The sequence below is a fragment of the Leucoraja erinacea genome, chromosome 7 (genome assembly GCF_028641065.1).
Source record: "Leucoraja erinacea ecotype New England chromosome 7, Leri_hhj_1, whole genome shotgun sequence".
In the NCBI taxonomy this organism is placed as follows: Eukaryota; Metazoa; Chordata; class Chondrichthyes; order Rajiformes; family Rajidae; genus Leucoraja; species Leucoraja erinaceus.
Window position 1 is genome coordinate 57,252,121 of NC_073383.1, and position 17,795 is coordinate 57,269,915.

The following is a 17,795-nucleotide window of genomic DNA, read 5'->3' on the forward strand; positions in this document are numbered from 1 at the left end:
GGCTCAACACACAGCCCTGTGGGGAGCCGGTGCTGAGTGTGATGGGGATGGAGAGGTGATGGCCCAGTCTGATGGTCTGGGGGCGGTTAGACAGAAAGTCCTTGATCCAGAGGCAGAGTCCTAAAGTCCTAAATCCATTAGTTTGGTGACCAGTCTGCTTGGGGATGATGGTATTGAAGGCGGAGCTAAAGTCAATGAAAAGTATCCTCACATAGCTCCCCTGGTGTTCGAGGTGGGTCAGTGCAGTGTGAAGAGCAGTGGCGATGGCATCCTCAGTGGACCTATTTGCTCTGTAGGCAAACTGGTGTGGATCGAAGGTGGGCGGGAGGTTGGCTTTGATGTGCTGCTGGACCAGCCTCTCGAAACACTTCATGATGACTGGTGTGAGAGTGAAAGTGTGGTAGTGGTGTGGCTCTAAACCCCTTCTTGATGTTTGAATAGGCCTTGTCTAATGTATTTTCTCCCCTGGTTGCACATTTGATGTGTTGTTCAAACTTGGGGAGAACTGATTTTAAGTCTGCGTGATTGAAATCACCAGCTATGATATGGGCTGCTTTTGGGTAGGTGTTCTCTTGTTTGCTGATAGTGCTATGGAGGTAGCCTAGGGCTATGCTAGCATTAGCATCCGGTGGGATATACACAGCTGTAACTATGACCACGGTAAACTCACGTGGAAGGTAGAAAGGCCTGCATCTAACTATCAGGTGCTCCAAATCAACAGAACAGTGTCTGTCTATGATTGTGGTATTTGTGCATCAGTTGTTGTGAACGTAGATGCATAACCCCCCTCCTTTGCTCTTACCGATCACTATTCCCTTTCTACAAAGATGCTGTCTGACCCGTTGAGTTACTCCAGCTATTTGTGTCTATCTGCTGTGTGTGAATACCCTTGCTTACTGAAGTGACATAGGAATGTTTTCATAAGAATGACTGAAGCAGTAGCAATTTCATTCATCTGTTTATCGGGTGCCGCTGTATTTTCATTTCATTTCAAGAAATTGCTGGCCGTAAAACTCTTTGTCAAAAATCTTGACAAAATATTCAGTTTAGAATCTATTTAGTGATTATGGTTAACATAAAAACGTCAGTACATGCTTGAACAGGAAGTACCCACCCAGTGAAGTTATATACATGTTGTTTTGAAATTTTAAAAGAAAATGTGTCATAGCAATTTTAAATCACAAACTGTCTAAGTACAGCATGTATTTTAAATATATATGTTGACCTCACTTCTCTCATTCTGACATGATAAATGCTTCATTCAAAATGCACACTTCTGTGCAATTAGTGGAGGATTTAGTTTGATTTTCATTTGTTTGCCTGAAAGAAGAAGGTACTTCTTGAGGAACCATTGAGTGTTAATTAACAGGGTTGTACACTTTGCTGTTCTTGTGATACAGAGTAGGAGGTGCCAGGAGTGTGGTTGTTTTTAGCTATGCAGAAGAAATGTTTTTTTTCACAAGAATTTGTTTCTGTGCATTGGTACATGATGTACTTTCTGAGAATGGGACATATATCACCTGCTGCATTTAATGTTGGCAGTTAGGTATTACAAAGATTAAGTGCATAACGTTTTAATCTTTTAAGATCAAAAGGCTAATGTGTTACATTTCCATCCCAGGCTAATTTTGTTGTATTTTTCTGTGAGGGTGGCAGGTTGATATACAAAGAACCAATGCCCACTGTACGAGGTTAATCTAAATTCTGCTTTCAGTCTACAATTGACAAGAAATGGGAGGATGTACAATAAGTCAAAAACCCTTTTATTTTGTTATTTTATGTTATCTTAAATTTCATAACTATGTCTGTAATAATGATGTCATATTTATTTAACTTTTAAAATACATTTGCGGCACGGCTTAGTTTAGAGACACATCATGGAAACGGGCCCTTCAATGCTGATCTGTTCATGCTATTTCTATACAATCCCACTTTCTCATCTACTCCCTACACACATTCGGGGGAATTTTATAGAGGTCAATTGACCTACGTGTCTTTTGGGATGTGGGAAGAAATCACCCAGAGGAAATGCATGCATGAGATTGTTTGATAAATATTATTAAATATAGAATATTATGTTTATTTAAATTTACATTTGTACCTTTGTCACTGTAAAAATGATATAATTTCTTCATTGCAACTCCTTGTTTAATTTTGAATGCCCTATGTAGAGCCACTAAATTTGCCAATATTAAGTCTGCTTCGGATTCAGATTAATTCCGATTAGTTTATTGCCATATACACCAGGGTACAATGAAATTCCTTGTTCGCATGAAGCTCATAAAGTAAACAGTATATATGGTAATGACAAATACAATAAATACGACAACAAATGCAAATTAGCAGAGTGGTGCAAAGGTTGTAATACAATTCGAAGAAATGCAACAAAAATACTTAAATGCAATAACGAAATGACATAAAAGTAGGATTAAGAATAAGTATAGGTGGCAGCACTACCGGGAAAAAGGTGTGAAAGAGATGAATGGCTCAGTAGCCCAATAACATTGAGGAGGAAGCTATTCTTAAGTCAGACTTTTGAGCTTTCAAGCATATGTACCTTCTCCTAAAAGGTAGAAGAGAGAAACGGAATGGTCCGAAGGAGGGTCTCGGGCCGAAACGTCACCCATTCCTTCTCTCCAGAGATGCTGCCTGTCCCGCTGCGTTACTCCAGCTTTGTGTGTATATCTAAAGGAATGGCCAGGGTGCCTTGCATCCTTGATGATATTTCCAGCCTCTCTGGTGCACAGCACTGTGAAGAAAGTGATAAGCCTCTGATGACTGGGCTGTGCCCCTCTGCAGTTTCAGGCAATCAACAGGAGAACAGTTACTACTAGACTAAGTGGGACCTGTTGGGCCCCAGCATCACATGGGAGGGCTGGTCACCCAACCCATTCTTCATAATTACATCAGTGTGCTTGAACCAGGAAAGATCTTCAGAAATATGCACACCCAGGAATTTGAAGTGTTTGACCCTCTCTACCATCATCCCATTGATTTAAACAGCATTGTGTGTCCTCATCCTTCCTCTACCAAAGTCACAATCAGTTCCTTGGTTTTACTGATGTTGAGGTTTTGATCTCTTTTTGTTTTTTATAGTTTGCCAAGTACACCAGAGTAATTATGTTGGTTCTTTCCAAATATACGTATACAATCATCAATAAGTGATTTGCATCAACTAAAATTGATGGTCACTATTTGTCAAGTCTGAATAGGTATGATATTCTATTTCCATTGTAACTATTGAGTCTCAAAACTTTGGTCAACATATTTCATGATAACCCAGCCAAATTGTCAACAGATGATATCTGTTGATTTGTATTATATATTGTCGAAAGTTCAGAGACTAACATATTGTTCATCAACATACACAGATCAAAAATAAACATTGCGTACACACAGCCAACTCAGGTAATGTGAAAGAATATAATTGCAATATGCCACATATAATCCGAGGTCACTACACCATTTTACATTCTACAGCAGTACAGAAATTGATTCAGTTTGGATATCAATTGTGTGTGAATCCCAATTAACATTTTCCACTCTAAACCTGGAAGTATTGAAGTCTATTTGAACTAGCCATTAATAATGCCTGCTGTGAAGAAAAGCCTCTACTTTGATTGCAGGATTGTTTGTTGCAGGAACATTAATAACACTGACAGCTGCATCTAAAGGATGGTACAAGAAGCAGTATTACTCTAGCTCAGAACAAATTATCTGTCTCATTGAATGCGATGCCTGAGGAGAATAAGGCTTAGGAGATACAGGAGGTTCTCATCGACTCGTGCTGTAAATTGTAGACTCTTGTACTCAAACTACAATTCCCTGTGTTTTACAAGTAGCATGCAAGGTGACAGTGACAATTAACTTGTAAGCTATTGGCTTCTTCCAGGAACCTTTCTGCAATTGACTTTGTTCAAGTGGTTGCTTCTGTACCTATATGCCCTAAGCTGTTTCTTAGCACTGTTTAAGTTACCAATGAACATACACAAATACATAAATATATAATATGCCTCTTTCCTGAATGATAACAAATTCCAAACTGGATATACAAAAACATAACAAGAATAGGAAATGTGTGACACAAAATTGTAACACAATTCAATTAAATTATGGCTTATCACCAAACCAATTTTATCTCTCAGGAGAAGCTTGCATTTATCACCCTTAGCCATTTGATTTCCTTACCAAAATAATTAATTCACTTCAGGACAGAGCTTAGGCTTTTGGCGAAAAGGCAGACAGCCTGAAGCGATGTAAAGTTCAGCCAAAATGCTACCTGACCTGCACAGTTACTCCAGCATTTTGTGTCTATCTTTGGTATAAACCAGTAACTGCAATTAATTTTGATTACATTAGAGTTCCACCATGACCCACTCACAGAATCATAAAATAAGTTCACAGATGAATGGACTTTGAAGAAAGAGAGGTTAACGAGGCCAAAGTCTAAACACAGAAAAGAAATGATAACACAAGCCAGTCAGAGGCCGGCCCCACTTGGGTGTCATTTGCGCGTCAGGCAGATGGCGAGCAAAGATTTTGTACATCCCAAAATCCTGGGGCACCACGCGCGACCGCACATCACTGCCTATTTCACCACGCACCATGCGCGCATCATGTGCGCGGCACGCGCGCGTGTAGTGCGTTGTGACGTGTAAATGACGTTGCGTAAATTATGTGCAAATGACACCCAAGTGGGACAGGCCCTTCAGGATAAAATTTATGTAGCATGGAGTGCGTCAGATAATTTATTTCACCCCGGTTCTCTGGACTTCGTTGTGGCTGATGAGACCAATGTAAGACTCACAACCTCTGCTACAGATAAAGATAAAGCACCATATGCTTAATGGAGTGGGTTGATGGTTAGAAAGGAATTATTTGGGGGGGAGCTCTTAAACCGTTACCACTGGGCATTGTTCAACCAACCAAAGTTTTTCAGTGGAGATGTTGAATTTTTTTCAGGGAAACTTTGAATGCATCTTTATTTCATCTCCTCTATGCTCCTGCTGTTGATGTGGACAGTCTGAAGAAGGGTCTTGATCTGAAACGTCACCCATTCCTTCTCTCCAGAGATGCTGCCTGACCTGCTGAATTACTTCAGCATTTTGTGTCATATAGTATGCTTTGCACTGATTCAGTGCAGAGTATCAGATTTTGAATACTTCCTTCAACTAATATGATGTAATTACATTTGCAATTTAATACTCTCCAATCCCCCTCCCAATAACTTACCACAACATTTAATTGGGGAATACCTCCAAAAGTAAGATAATTAATTTTCTATCTTTTTGTGAATGTGGTGAGCAATTACACAGGAGAGAAGCTGCTTCCAGCCCAGAAGATGCCTGCATTACAACAATGTCAATCTGGCACCTATTAATTAATCCCTGCAGCAGTATTAATCATTACAGTGAACAGTTTCTAATGTTTCCCATTACTTTAGGCTATATAAAATATGTACAAGTTAATGCAAAGTGGAAGATTTCAAGCTATGTTGAAATCTTATGCCTCACAACATATTGGACCCTTTGAAGGTTTGAGACCAAAATAAATGTAAGTTAAAACCTTGGCCTCAGGCTTCCATAATCTGTAACATTTGTTATAACCTCAAAAATAAGTACAGTCATAATTAAGAATTCCTCACAGATGTTACTCCCATTTTCAGCTATGTAATGATTCTTTTCCATTTGTATATTTGTTATAATCCATAAGATGGCAACTGTATGTTACTGTAACCAGAGTTAATGATAATCTTACATTTGCCTCTTCTCCCCTTTGCCTTGGTATTTCTAGATTCCTATCTATTTCCTGCTAGGAGAGTCTATGATTTCAAAAGGTGATGTTAGAACACTGAAAACAGCTCTTTGTCTTTTGCAGCTGCAAATATCTTTTACACTTGAGGCTTCATTTGAAAGCAGAACTGAGAAACCTTCAATAACATGACCTTATCCTTGATGTTTCGAGGGTCTGTCATGACCTACCTTTTAATTGGGCATTCTAAGCACATACAACACTTCCCATGGTTTCATCCTCCAATACCAAGGTGGTACAGCAGTGTGGTTGCCTTGCGGCACAAGAGACATGGTCTCAATTCTGACCTAGGCACATACCACCAGATTCAAGAACAGCTATTTCCCTACTATTATCAGACTCTGCGCCAGTGACCTTTTGGAAGATAAGGATGAAATCCCAATGGCCTAATTAACTTCATTGTGCCCCTTGCAGTTTCTTGTTATCTTGCTTTTTCTTTAATTGCAAGATCATATTCTGCACCCTTTCTCCTTTCTCTTTTTGTGCCATATGTGGTACTCATGTATCGTTTGATTGTAATCATGTATGGTAGCAAAAATAATAAGGGGAGAAAAAGTAAAATATGATGCTAGGCTAGCCATTAAAATAAAAGAGGATACGAAAAGTTGTTACATATATATAAAGTGTAAAAGAGAGGCAAGAGTGGACATTGGACTGCTGAAAAATGACACTTGATAAGTAATAATGGGGAACAAAGAAATGCCGGATGAAATTAATATGTTTTTTTGCGACAGTCCTCACAGTGGAAGACACCAGCAATGTGCCAGAAATTCAAGAGAGTCCAATGTCCAAGTTCTGTCGCTATTAATGAGGAGAAGGTGCTTGGGAAGCTGAAAGGTCTGTAGGTAGATAAGTTACCTGAACCACATGGACTACGCCCCTGACTTTTGAAAGAGGTTGCTTTAAAGATTATGGAGGCAGTAGTAATGATCTTTGCTCACTCGAATCATGAATCATTCCAGAGCAATGAAAAATCAAAAATGTAAATCGAGTGAGGTGCAAAAAAAGGAAATCATAGGCCAGTTAGTCTGACTTATGTGGTTGGTAAGATTTTAGAGTCCATTATTAATTATGAGGATTCCGAGTACTTAGAAGCACATGATAAAATTGGCCGAAGTCAGCATGGTTTTGTTAAGGGGAGATCTTCCCTGTCAAATCTGTTGTAGTTTTCTGAGGTGGTAACAAGCAGGATAAACATAGGAGAGTCAGTGGATATTGTTAACTTAGAAGGCCTCTGGTAAGGTGTCGCACTTGAGTCTTCTTAACAAACTAGGAGCCTATTGGTATTGGAGGCAAGTTACTAGCATGGATAAAAGATTGGCTGACTGGCAGAAGATAAAGGGTTGCATTAAAAAGTGGGTATCGTCTCGTTGTCTGTTGGTGACTACAGCTATTTTACAGGAGTCGGGTTTGGATCTGCTAATTTTCATGTTAAATGTAAATCATCTGGATAATGGAATTGATGGCTTTGTGCCCATGTTTGATAGGTGGAGGGGCAGAGAGTGTTGAGAAAGCAATGAGGTTGCAGAAGGACTTGGACAGGTTGGGAGAGTTGGCAAAGAAATGGTAGATGGAACACAGCGTAGCTAAGTGTAAGGTCATGCACTTTTGTAGAAGGAATAAAGGCGTAGACTACTTTCTAAGTAGGGAGAGGATTAAGAAATCCGAAGTGCAAATTAGTTTTAGAGATACAGCGAGGAAACAGGCTCTTCAGCCCATCAGGTCCGCACTGACCAACAATCCCCGCACATTAACACTATCCTACGCACAGTAGGGACAAATTACACATACACCAAAGCCAATTAACCTACATACGTGTACGTCTTTGGAGTGTGTGATGAAACTGAAGATCTCGGAGAAAACCCATGCAGTCACAGGGAGAATATACAAACCCCGTACAGACTGCACCCCCCCCCCCCCCCCCCCCCCCCCATCCCCCCATCATAACAAGTCTGAAAGAAGGGTCCTCCAAAACAATGCCTACCTATATTCTCCTGAGATGCTACCTGAACCGTTGAGTTTTGGCTCTGGCTTTTTGTCTGGTATTTTGGTGGTAATAAATATTTTATAACAGGGAGAAACTGCAATCCACCAGATATTGCTGCAATAGAGGATGGTCTGAATGTGCTTTAAGGGTGATAGAAAGATACAACGGGCAAATAGGCCCTTCAGTAGATTGTCTACGCTGACCATCAATCACCCACTTACACAAATTATTTCATATTTCAATATTTTTTATTGCATATCAAGATACAGTGAAAAACTTTGTTTTCTTGGTGCTTACTTTGTAAATCATACCATAGCATAAGACATAGCAGTAACATTAGGCCATTCAGGCCATTGAATCTACTCCGCTATTGATTCCAGGCTGATCCATATTCCCCTCTCAACCCCATTCTCCCCATAACCGTTGATGCCCTTCCTAATCATGAATCTCTGAATCTCCACTTTAACATTACCCAAAGTCATGCCCTCCACAATCGTCTGTGGAAATGAATTCCACAGATTCACCACTCTTTGTCTTAAGAAATTGAATGTTGTTTTATTCTGAGGCTGTGCCCTCTGGTTCTAGACTCTCCCACTATTGGAACTAATCTACATCCTCTCTATTTTGGCCTTTCAATATCCGGTAGGTTTCAATTACATCCTCCCTCGTCCTTTCAAACTCCAGTTAGTACAGGCCCAGAGCCTCAAAAAGCTCCTCTTAAAAGCTCTGGGATTCTCATTATTCTCCTCTGGACTCTCTCCAAAACCAGTATATCTTTCCTCACATATAGGGGCCAAAAATGGTCACAATATTCCAAATGTGACGTCACCATTTCCTTGTAAAGCTCAGCAATATAATCGTGTTTTTATATTCTAGTCCACGCGAAATGAATGCTAGCATTGCATTTGCCTTCCTTACTGTTGACTCAACCTGAAAATTAAAATGTTGGGAATCCTGCACCAGCCAACCATAAACAAAATAAAAATGAGGCTTTCCATACAATGGCATCCAAGATGTCCTCATTCTTTAGTGCATGTGGATCCCCCCAGCTGTCATGGATGGATCCCTCACCCATGTCTCTTCTGTGTCCTGCAGTTCTATTCTCGCTCCCTCTCCTGCCAGACGTGTCAAGGCCAGAGTTCTCCTGGTCCTCAACTTTCACCCCACCTGCCTCCGCATCCAACACATTATCCCCCAACATTTCCGTCACCTCCAACAGCATCCCACCATTAGTAATATCTTCTCAATTTCCCTTGCAACCGCAGGAGATTATCACCTGTTCTTATTTTTTCCTCCAGTGAATCCATCCAGGGACCACAGCAGGCGAGACAGAGTTGTACATGCACCTCCTCTAGCGCCATCTACTGCATTCGGTGTTCAAGATGTGGGCTCCTATACATCTGCAAGAGCAAGTGTAGATTCTGCGACTGCTTTGCCAAACACTCGGTCTACTAGACCTCCTGGTTGTTAACCACTTTAACTCCCCTTCCCATTTCACTACTGAATTTCCTGTTCTGGGCCTCCTCCATTGCCCGAATGAGGCCATATGCAAATTTCAGGGACAATACCTCATATTCCGCTTGGGTAGCTTACAACCCAACTGGATTAAATTAACTTCTACAAACGCCTCCTTTCCTGCTCCTTTTTCTCGCCCCCCCCCCACCCCCCCCCCCCCCCCCCCCCCCCCCCCCCCCCCCCCCCCCCCCCACACACTTCCTTCCCCTGGCCCCAGACTTATCTTACACTGGTTTCTCTCCTCCCTCCACTAAGTCCTTTATCTAGCTTCACAGTTCACAACTATATATCCCTCTTGGGCTCACACCTATTTCTGTCCCTAGCGTTTGTCTTTCAGGGAGCCCTCTCATTTGAGGCCTCCTATCCAGCCCCTTCTCGCTTTCAGTTGTTTTCCCCATTCCCCCCCCCTTGTAATTGTTCTAAAGAAGGGTCCAAACCCAAATGCCACATCCATTTTCTCCAAAGATGCTGCCTAACCCGTTGAGTGCCACCAGCATTATGTGATATCTTCAGACAAGTGATAGGTGGATACAAATGAGGAGGGGGGGTTCATTGGCCGATGGGTGGACATTTTTATGGGTAAACCAGCATCTGTAGTTCCTTGTGTCTACATTTATGACCACCAGATGTCTTGTATGGGTGCCGAAAGGCCAACCAGCGGTGAAAGAGTTCTAATCTAGATTCAATTGTCGGGGGCGAGGGCAAAATTCTCAGTAAACTTATCCGCATGCTGCTGACAGCTAACTTCTGCACACACATTACCAAAACAACACTTTGAAACATCACATTAACATTCAGAAGACATATGTTGTACACTGCCATCAAGGGGAAGCAAGTGTCAAAGCAAACACACTTCACAGTTTGGCAGAGAAATCTGGTTGGCCTGAAGCTGTGTGCAGCAAGCAGCAAGTGGCAGATTTTATCAAAGCTGTTTGAAAGATTTAAACTACTGTAGCTAAAGGCCTAATTATTGGAGAGATGGAAAAGATAAACATATTGTTGTCCCTCATTTTCAAGTTATGAAATGTTCCTGCATTAGAGCTGGTTAAACAGATCTCAGAGTTTACATCAGCTTTTTGTTAAACTGCTGCCCCTTTATTTATTTCTGTTCATCTTTCAGAACCCCTTGATTTGTCTGATGCATGATGACCCTGTCTGCAAGATAACAATCCTAATACCTTCTAAAAAAGCTTGACAATCATTCTAGATATTCAAGCTCCTGAAGGACTATTAAATAAATATATGCCACTGCAGTCTTCGTTGCAATGAATCCCAACAGCTTGTTTCAGCTTGGTTTTCCTGGCATACATACACCAGAAATCCAGTGTAAATTAGGCTGGAGCAATTTAAGGCAAGGATTTTCTGAGAACAATGTATTTCACTGTTGACCCTTACACGTAGAAGTTGGGGAATACCAATTAGAAAAAAATAGTCACCCAGATATTTTAGAAAATACATGGTTCTCAGAAAACCCTTGCCTTAAATTTCTATGATATGCAAAGTAGTCTTGTTTCCAAATGTATTTATTGATCATTTACTTTGCATATCATTCATAATCGTTAGAGGCAACACAATGGCATAGCTAGTTAATCTGCTGCCTCAAACCTCCAGTTATTTGGGTCCACACCTGATATCTGGTGCAATATGTGTGGAGGTTGCACATTCTCCCTGTAACTTTCAGGGTTTCCTCCACGTTCTCAGATTTGGGTCTCAACCCGAAATGTCACCTATTCCTTTTCCCCAGAGATGCTGTTTTACTCCAGCTTTTTTTGTCTATTTCAAAAACATAGGTTGGTAGGTTAATTGATCACTGCAAATTGTCCTTGGTGAATAGGTGAGCGCTAGAATTGGTGGGATTTGGTGGTGGCCGCTGCTGGTGGTGGGTTGGAGTGCAGGAGAGTTGATGAGAAAGTGAGGAAAACATTAAAAAAAAGAGCAAGATTCATGATTTAATAAAACTGGGTGCTTTCTGATATGTTGGACTCAGCGGGACAATGGGTCTGAGTCTGTACTCTATCTTTCTTTGACATTATAACTAGGACAACCATCAGCATGTCTTGAGGCTTTACATAATCTGAATACAAATTTATATCAAATTGGCTTAACTGTATACAAAATGTTATGCCTCTGTTACACTTTATCAACTTTTACTTGGTTTAAAAATATTTGAATATGATAGTCATGAAATCCCATTTAAAGTTGCTTAACCCCAGTCCTGCAGTTTGCTAATCTCAAAGTGCCACCTTCAATACAAGTAGTTTTAGAGGTGTTGAATAGTTCAGAAGGTTAAATCATAGCTGATGATCTCATTGACGAAATGGGCATTTCCCAGGCAGGTCAAGGGTGAAAAATGTCAGTGTTAATTTAACCTGAGTTAGAGCTCCTCCTGTCAAAAAATAATGGATTAACATCAGTAGCAGCCAAGGTGATGATTTTGTGTTAAGTGAATAATCTTCTACATAAATAAGAAGACAGGTGTTGTAGGAACCTAAAAAGGATGAGACCCGGGTCAATTTCCAAATATAATATAAAATATTGATTTTATTTCATTGGTCTCATGGAGATGGCAGTGACACTGAGCTGCTTCCAGCATCACTTGTTATCTCCAGTCTTTTAATCATGAGTCACTGTGTTCACTCACAGATTACAAATTTACAGACAAAAACATAGAGCAGCTGACCTTGGAAGTCACATCAGACAATTAAGTGGAATTCTCTCTGGTTGGGTAAGGTAAAAGAAAGATGTGTGGAGTGTGATTTATAACATACTCTTGAGGTTAACAGGACAAGTAAACAAAAGCAGAGTTACTAAACCAATTTGCAGGATCATGATGAACTCTACTAATCCAGTTGTGGTCTCAAAACTTTGTTTCTTTGAAGACGTATCAGTATAATAAGAGTTGCCAGACTGAATTTAATGATCCACTTTTTAAAAGGTCTGCTTGTAACAAAATCTGATTTTACTTATTAAGAGAAAATAATAAAACAAAATATTGACATATACTTAAATAGAACATTATTGCACAGGACAGTTTATTAGCGATTTTATGAAAAATGTATTTGCATGGAAAATAGATGATATTGAACCAGATAGCAATTATTCTTCCATATTGGTTCCTCAATTTGTTTTAATATTGCCACCAGCCAATTTCTGTGGATGTACTATAATTGCAACAGTTATTTTGCTGGAGATTTAAAAACCCTCCCACAAAAATGTATGGTTTAATAGCTACAGTTACACCACATTGGACATGATCGAGAACAAAAATGTTGTTTATTAGTGTTGAGTTTTAATGTTGTCCCTAGTAAATCCTGCAAAAAGCAGCATATATGACTGCAAGTTTATTTAATTTGTTAAACCACAAAGGAGCTAAAAAAATCCAATCTTCATCCTATTTTCTTATCTTCAATAATAAACACAGAAGATTTCTGTGAGTACAAATAACCTTGTTAGGTGCAATAATATATTGTAAGATGAAGATTGCATTTGAAAGTCTTGTGTTCATTGATTCTCTTTGCTTCTTGTATTATTTCATTTCCAGTTTGCTGGTAAGTTCAAATGATTAGCGTGTAACTGAAATGGTTCAGCTTACTTGATGATTAAACATTAGGGACAAGATTATGTGTGTCTAGCTGTTTTGTCACTGCACTACCAATAACAAGTATCATGTAAACAGTTTTTTTACGTTTAACAAACTGGTGAGCAAAATTAAAATGACCCACATTTTACTATTCAATTTGCTTAATTTGGGTTACCATGGAATGGATTTGTTTTAATTTCACTTTTAATAATAGGTTTTTAAATGCCTCCTAAAAACTATTAACAATTATTTGTTTTGCAGGGTGCACAGTGTGGAGATGGATTTAAAGTGCGTAACGTATCTTGTGTTGTTCATGATGGGACACTTACTGAATCAGCAAAGGTGGTGGAGAATGAGCTGTGCGGTAACAAGGCAACTGGAATAAACAACATTGAGTGGGGACAAAAAATACCTTGTTCAGTGCCTTGTCCAGGTAATATTTCACAAGAATGTCTTTATATTACACAAGAATATATCCGTAACTGATGGACAATAAATTCTATTATGTTGGTGTTTTGTAATCGTAATTGGTATTTCATTACCGATCATGGATTAAAGTGGGCATACTGTCACATGCTGAGAGAATGGAGCAGCTGGGCTTGTTTACTCTGGAATTTAGAAGGATGAGAGGGTATCTTATGGAAACATATAAGATTATTAAGGGTATGGACATGCTAGAGGCAGGAAACATGTTCCCGATGTTGGGGGAGTCCAGAACCAGGAGCCACAGTTTATGAATAAGGGGTAAAGCATTTAGAAGGAAGATGAGGAAACACTTTTTAACACAGAGAGTTGCGAGTCTGTGGAATTCTCTGTCTCACAGGGTGGTGGAGGACGGTTCTCTGGATACTTTCAAGAGAGAGCTTGATAGGGCTCTTAAAGATAGCGGAGTCAGGGGAAATGGGGAGAAGACAGGAACAGGGTACTGATTGTGGATGATCTGCCATGATCACATTGAATGGCGGTGCTGGCTCGAAGGGCCGAATAGCCTACTCCTGCACCTATTATCTATTGTCTATTGTCTATTAAACTAGTCTTAGAATGTTTATCTTTCCATTATTGCATTTTTACCATTTTAGGGGAAATGTAGTTTCATGAGATAGCAATTGAAATTATGCAATTGATTATCATGCTCACATCATTGTTTTTGAGTAATATTGATTTATGCTGCTGCAATCTCTGTAATTTTTATTATTTTGTATTACTATAGTGATTTATTTTGGGGGTTGGGTATCAGCAAGATTCATTGACTTTAAATAAATTAGCCAAGGTGTTACAATGTATAATTTAATCAGAAGTAGGCATCAAACTGTTGATACTTTGGGCACAGTGATATTGATGTATATTTGCATACAATCCTGATGGGCCCAAAAGGAAAATCCCTGATTTAAAAAAAAACAAGGCAAATCACTGTGGTTTTGGAAATGTGAATCTGAACAGATAGTGTCATAAAGACTTTTGAAGGACAGCAATATCTGAAGAGAATAAGAAAACATCAGTTTTAAATGTTCACTGATTAGTAATTTTAGACATTGTTTGTTGATTTGTTTTTGTTTTTTATTTATGTGCAATTGCAATTAATACGTGCTATGACAGTCCACAAAATCTGTGAAATTTATATTAAGGTATGAATTTGATTTACAGTTAATGATGCTCAAGACTTAACAAGTTTTCACACATGTAACAAGATAGAAAGCCCCATTTACAAAATTTGTGACACAACCTCTCAAGGGATTTTTTTGAGAAATCCTGGATCACAAAGAGACCAGGCCCTGCAAAGTGGGGTCAAAATGTGACGGTTTAGGTTTGGAAAGTACCATTCATTCAAGTTCTGCATCTGTTAAAAACATTTGCATTTTTTAATGTCGTATCCTGTTTACAATTTCAATAATTCACATCAGAATTGCCTTCCCTGAAATTATTCTGTTTTTAAGGAGGGAACATGAGCAGAATATTTATCCTGAAATCAACTTTCAGAAACCAAGACTTACAGATAATATGTAGAAACAAGGATTTGCAGATGCTGATTTACACAAAAACACAAAATAGTGGAGTAACTTAGCGGGTCAGGCAGCATCTCTAGAGAATATGGATGGATGACATTTCGAATCGGGGTACCCTTCTTCTGAACAGGAAATTCTTCTCCCTCCACTAAAAGTCTGTTAACCAGCTTCACGGTTCGCAGCTATGTATCCCTTGCTGAGGTCATCTGTTGCAGGCCCTGATTTGTCCTGTTTTTTCACTTAAGGGGCTGTCCAACTTGGGCGACCTAATTGGTGAGTTTAAAAGAGTTAAAAAAAAAGACATGTTGAAGACCTCCTTCGACTATGTAGAAGACCTCCTTCGACCTCCTTCGACCACGTTGAAGACTAGCTTCGACTAGCTACGACTAGTTATGAATAGCTATGACTAAAGGGCCTGTCCCACTTGGGCGACCTAATTGACAAGTTTAGAAGAGTTTGAAAAAATGACATGTTGAAGACCACCTTCGACCTCCTTCAACTATGTTGAAGACTAGCTTCGACTAGCTATGACTAGCTACGATTAGCTACGACTAACTTCGGGAAAATTGGACACCGAATAATGGAGAGTGAGGTTGTCACAAAGACAACCTCCTTCGATCTCCTTCGACCTCCCTTCGACCTCCCTTCGACTATGATGAAGACTATCTATGATTACCTTTGACTACCTTCGACTACCCTCGATTACCTATGACTAACATGCCGACCTACTACGACTAAACCTACGAGAAAAAAAAGTATAGATTTTTTCCATGGCGACTTTTATTACTCGCGGGCATTTTTAACACATTGAAAAAAACGCCGTGACCAAGCTGAGGCCTCGAGTAAGTGGAGACCCACTCTCGAGCATGAAGGAGAGTTACAAAAACCTCCTACGACCTCGTGTCAACCATGCTGTGAGTATGAGTCAAGGGCAAACTCGCCAGAACTCGCGATTTAGGTCGCCCAAGTGGGACAGGCCCTTTAGCCTCCTGCGCTCCATGGAATAAACTTCTAGCCTTCCCCAGCACTCCCTATAGCTTTGGCCTTCAAGTGCTGCAACATCCTCGTTATTCTTCAAATATAGACACAAAATGCTGGAGTAACTCAGCGGGTGATGCAGCATCTCTGGAGAAAAAAAAAATTACATTTCGGGTTGAGACCCTTCTTCAGATTAAGTCAGGGGAGAGGGAAACCAGAGGCATGAAAAGTTACAAAGAACCTCATTATTCTTTTCTGCATCCCTTCCATCTTTTTTAGCTGGGGCTGAACATAAAACTGTTTACTCAGTGTCCCTACACAAACAGACCCTGAGTCAATTGAAAGTCGATCTTGCTTGAATATTCGCCAACTATTTAAAGTCGATCTTGCTTGAACCTGGCTGACCATCCTGCTGTGTATGTGACTTGGTCAAACAGAATAGAGGGTCTCAAGAGTCCCACTGGTTTAAAGTTCATGAGTTGATTTCCTTCACCTAGCTCATTTGTTTGAACAGAAATGAAACATATAGTTTCAGGAGTGTGCTGTGGCCCAGATGCAGATTTGTTCAGTTATGGTTCCCATGTGGGCTCATTAGTATAGACTTGCTGCATGTCTGGTTCTATGGACAGCAGGCTACTGACCACATGATCATTTTACAATGAAAATCTGTGAAAACTACAGTGGGGTCCCAGCACCCGCAGCAGTTTAAGGCACTGAAGGTGTGTCCAAATTATTTGCGTCTCTCTGAAGCTTTTCTTCTGTGGCTGCTCTTTTCCTGTTGTTTTTGCAGTGGTTTTGCTGCCGTTGGTTGATCTGCTATACTTCCTAATGTTTGTCTGAGTTTTAGGTGTTTGTAGCAGCTTTTACTGCCAGGAAGCTCAGCAGCTGAACAAAAAAAATTTAATGTTAATATTTTCGGTAAATGTTGCTACAGAATTTGGAAGACAGAAGGTTATTCTGCCGTGTAGGAAGGAACTGCAGATGGTAGTTTAAACTGAACATAGACACAAAATGCTGGAGTAACACAGCAAGACAAGCAGTGTAGGACATTCTTGCTATTGAGGGAGTGCAGCGTAGGTTTACAAGGCTAATTCCCGGGATGGCAGGACTGTCATATGCTGAGAGAATGGAGCGGCTGGGCTTGTACACTCTGGAGTTTAGAAGGATGAGAGGGCATCTTATTGAAACATATAAGATTGTTAAGGGTTTGGACACGCTAGAGGCAGGAAACATGTTCGCAATGTTGGGGGAGTCCAGAACCAGGGGCCACAGTTTAAGAATAAGGGGTAAGCCGTTTAGAACGGAGACAAGGAAACATTTTTTCTCACAGAGTTGTGAGTCTGTGGAATTCTCTGCCTCAGAGGACGGTGGAGGCCGGTTCTCTGGAAACTTTCAAGAGAGAGCTAGATAGGGCTCTTAAAGATAGCGGAGTCAGGGGATATGGGGAGAAGGCAGGTACGGTATACTGATTGGGGATGATCAGCCGTGATCACTTTGAATGGCGGTGCTGGCTCGAAGGGCCGAATGGCCTTCTCCTGCACCTATTGCCTATTGTCTATTAAATGGGTGACGTTTAGGGTTGAGACCCTTCTCCAGACTGAGTGACGTTTAGGGTCAAGACCCTTCTTGTTATTCTGCTGCTGTATCTTGGTCATAAATTGGTTATGGAGGTAATGAAATAGATTTGCAACATAAATCTCAATGACTCAGTAGAAAGTATGTGGTTCCATTTGTGGACAAAATACAATAGCTTCCCCAGGGTGGGCACATTAGCCCCAGAGAAGATGACATTCACTGTGACTTGATCTGGTGCCTCATGCCAATTTAATTTTCTCATCAACTTCCCATATGAGAATGTTGCCTATCCTTTACCTGCTGGAAAACTTGAAGCAAAATATTCCTCTGCCAACTGTACTTTTAG

The 17,795-nt window shown here is 40.2% G+C and overlaps 1 protein-coding gene across 1 annotated transcript in view; it reads left to right on the top strand.

Annotated features, from left to right (window-relative positions):
• thsd7ba (thrombospondin, type I, domain containing 7Ba) overlaps positions 1-17,795 on the top strand; it is a 743,639-nt gene that overhangs the window by 671,078 nt on the left and 54,766 nt on the right. The window contains exon 22 of the mRNA XM_055638650.1: positions 13,155-13,326. Coding sequence (XP_055494625.1) covers positions 13,155-13,326 — 172 coding nt within the window. The remainder of the gene's footprint in view (positions 1-13,154; positions 13,327-17,795) is intronic.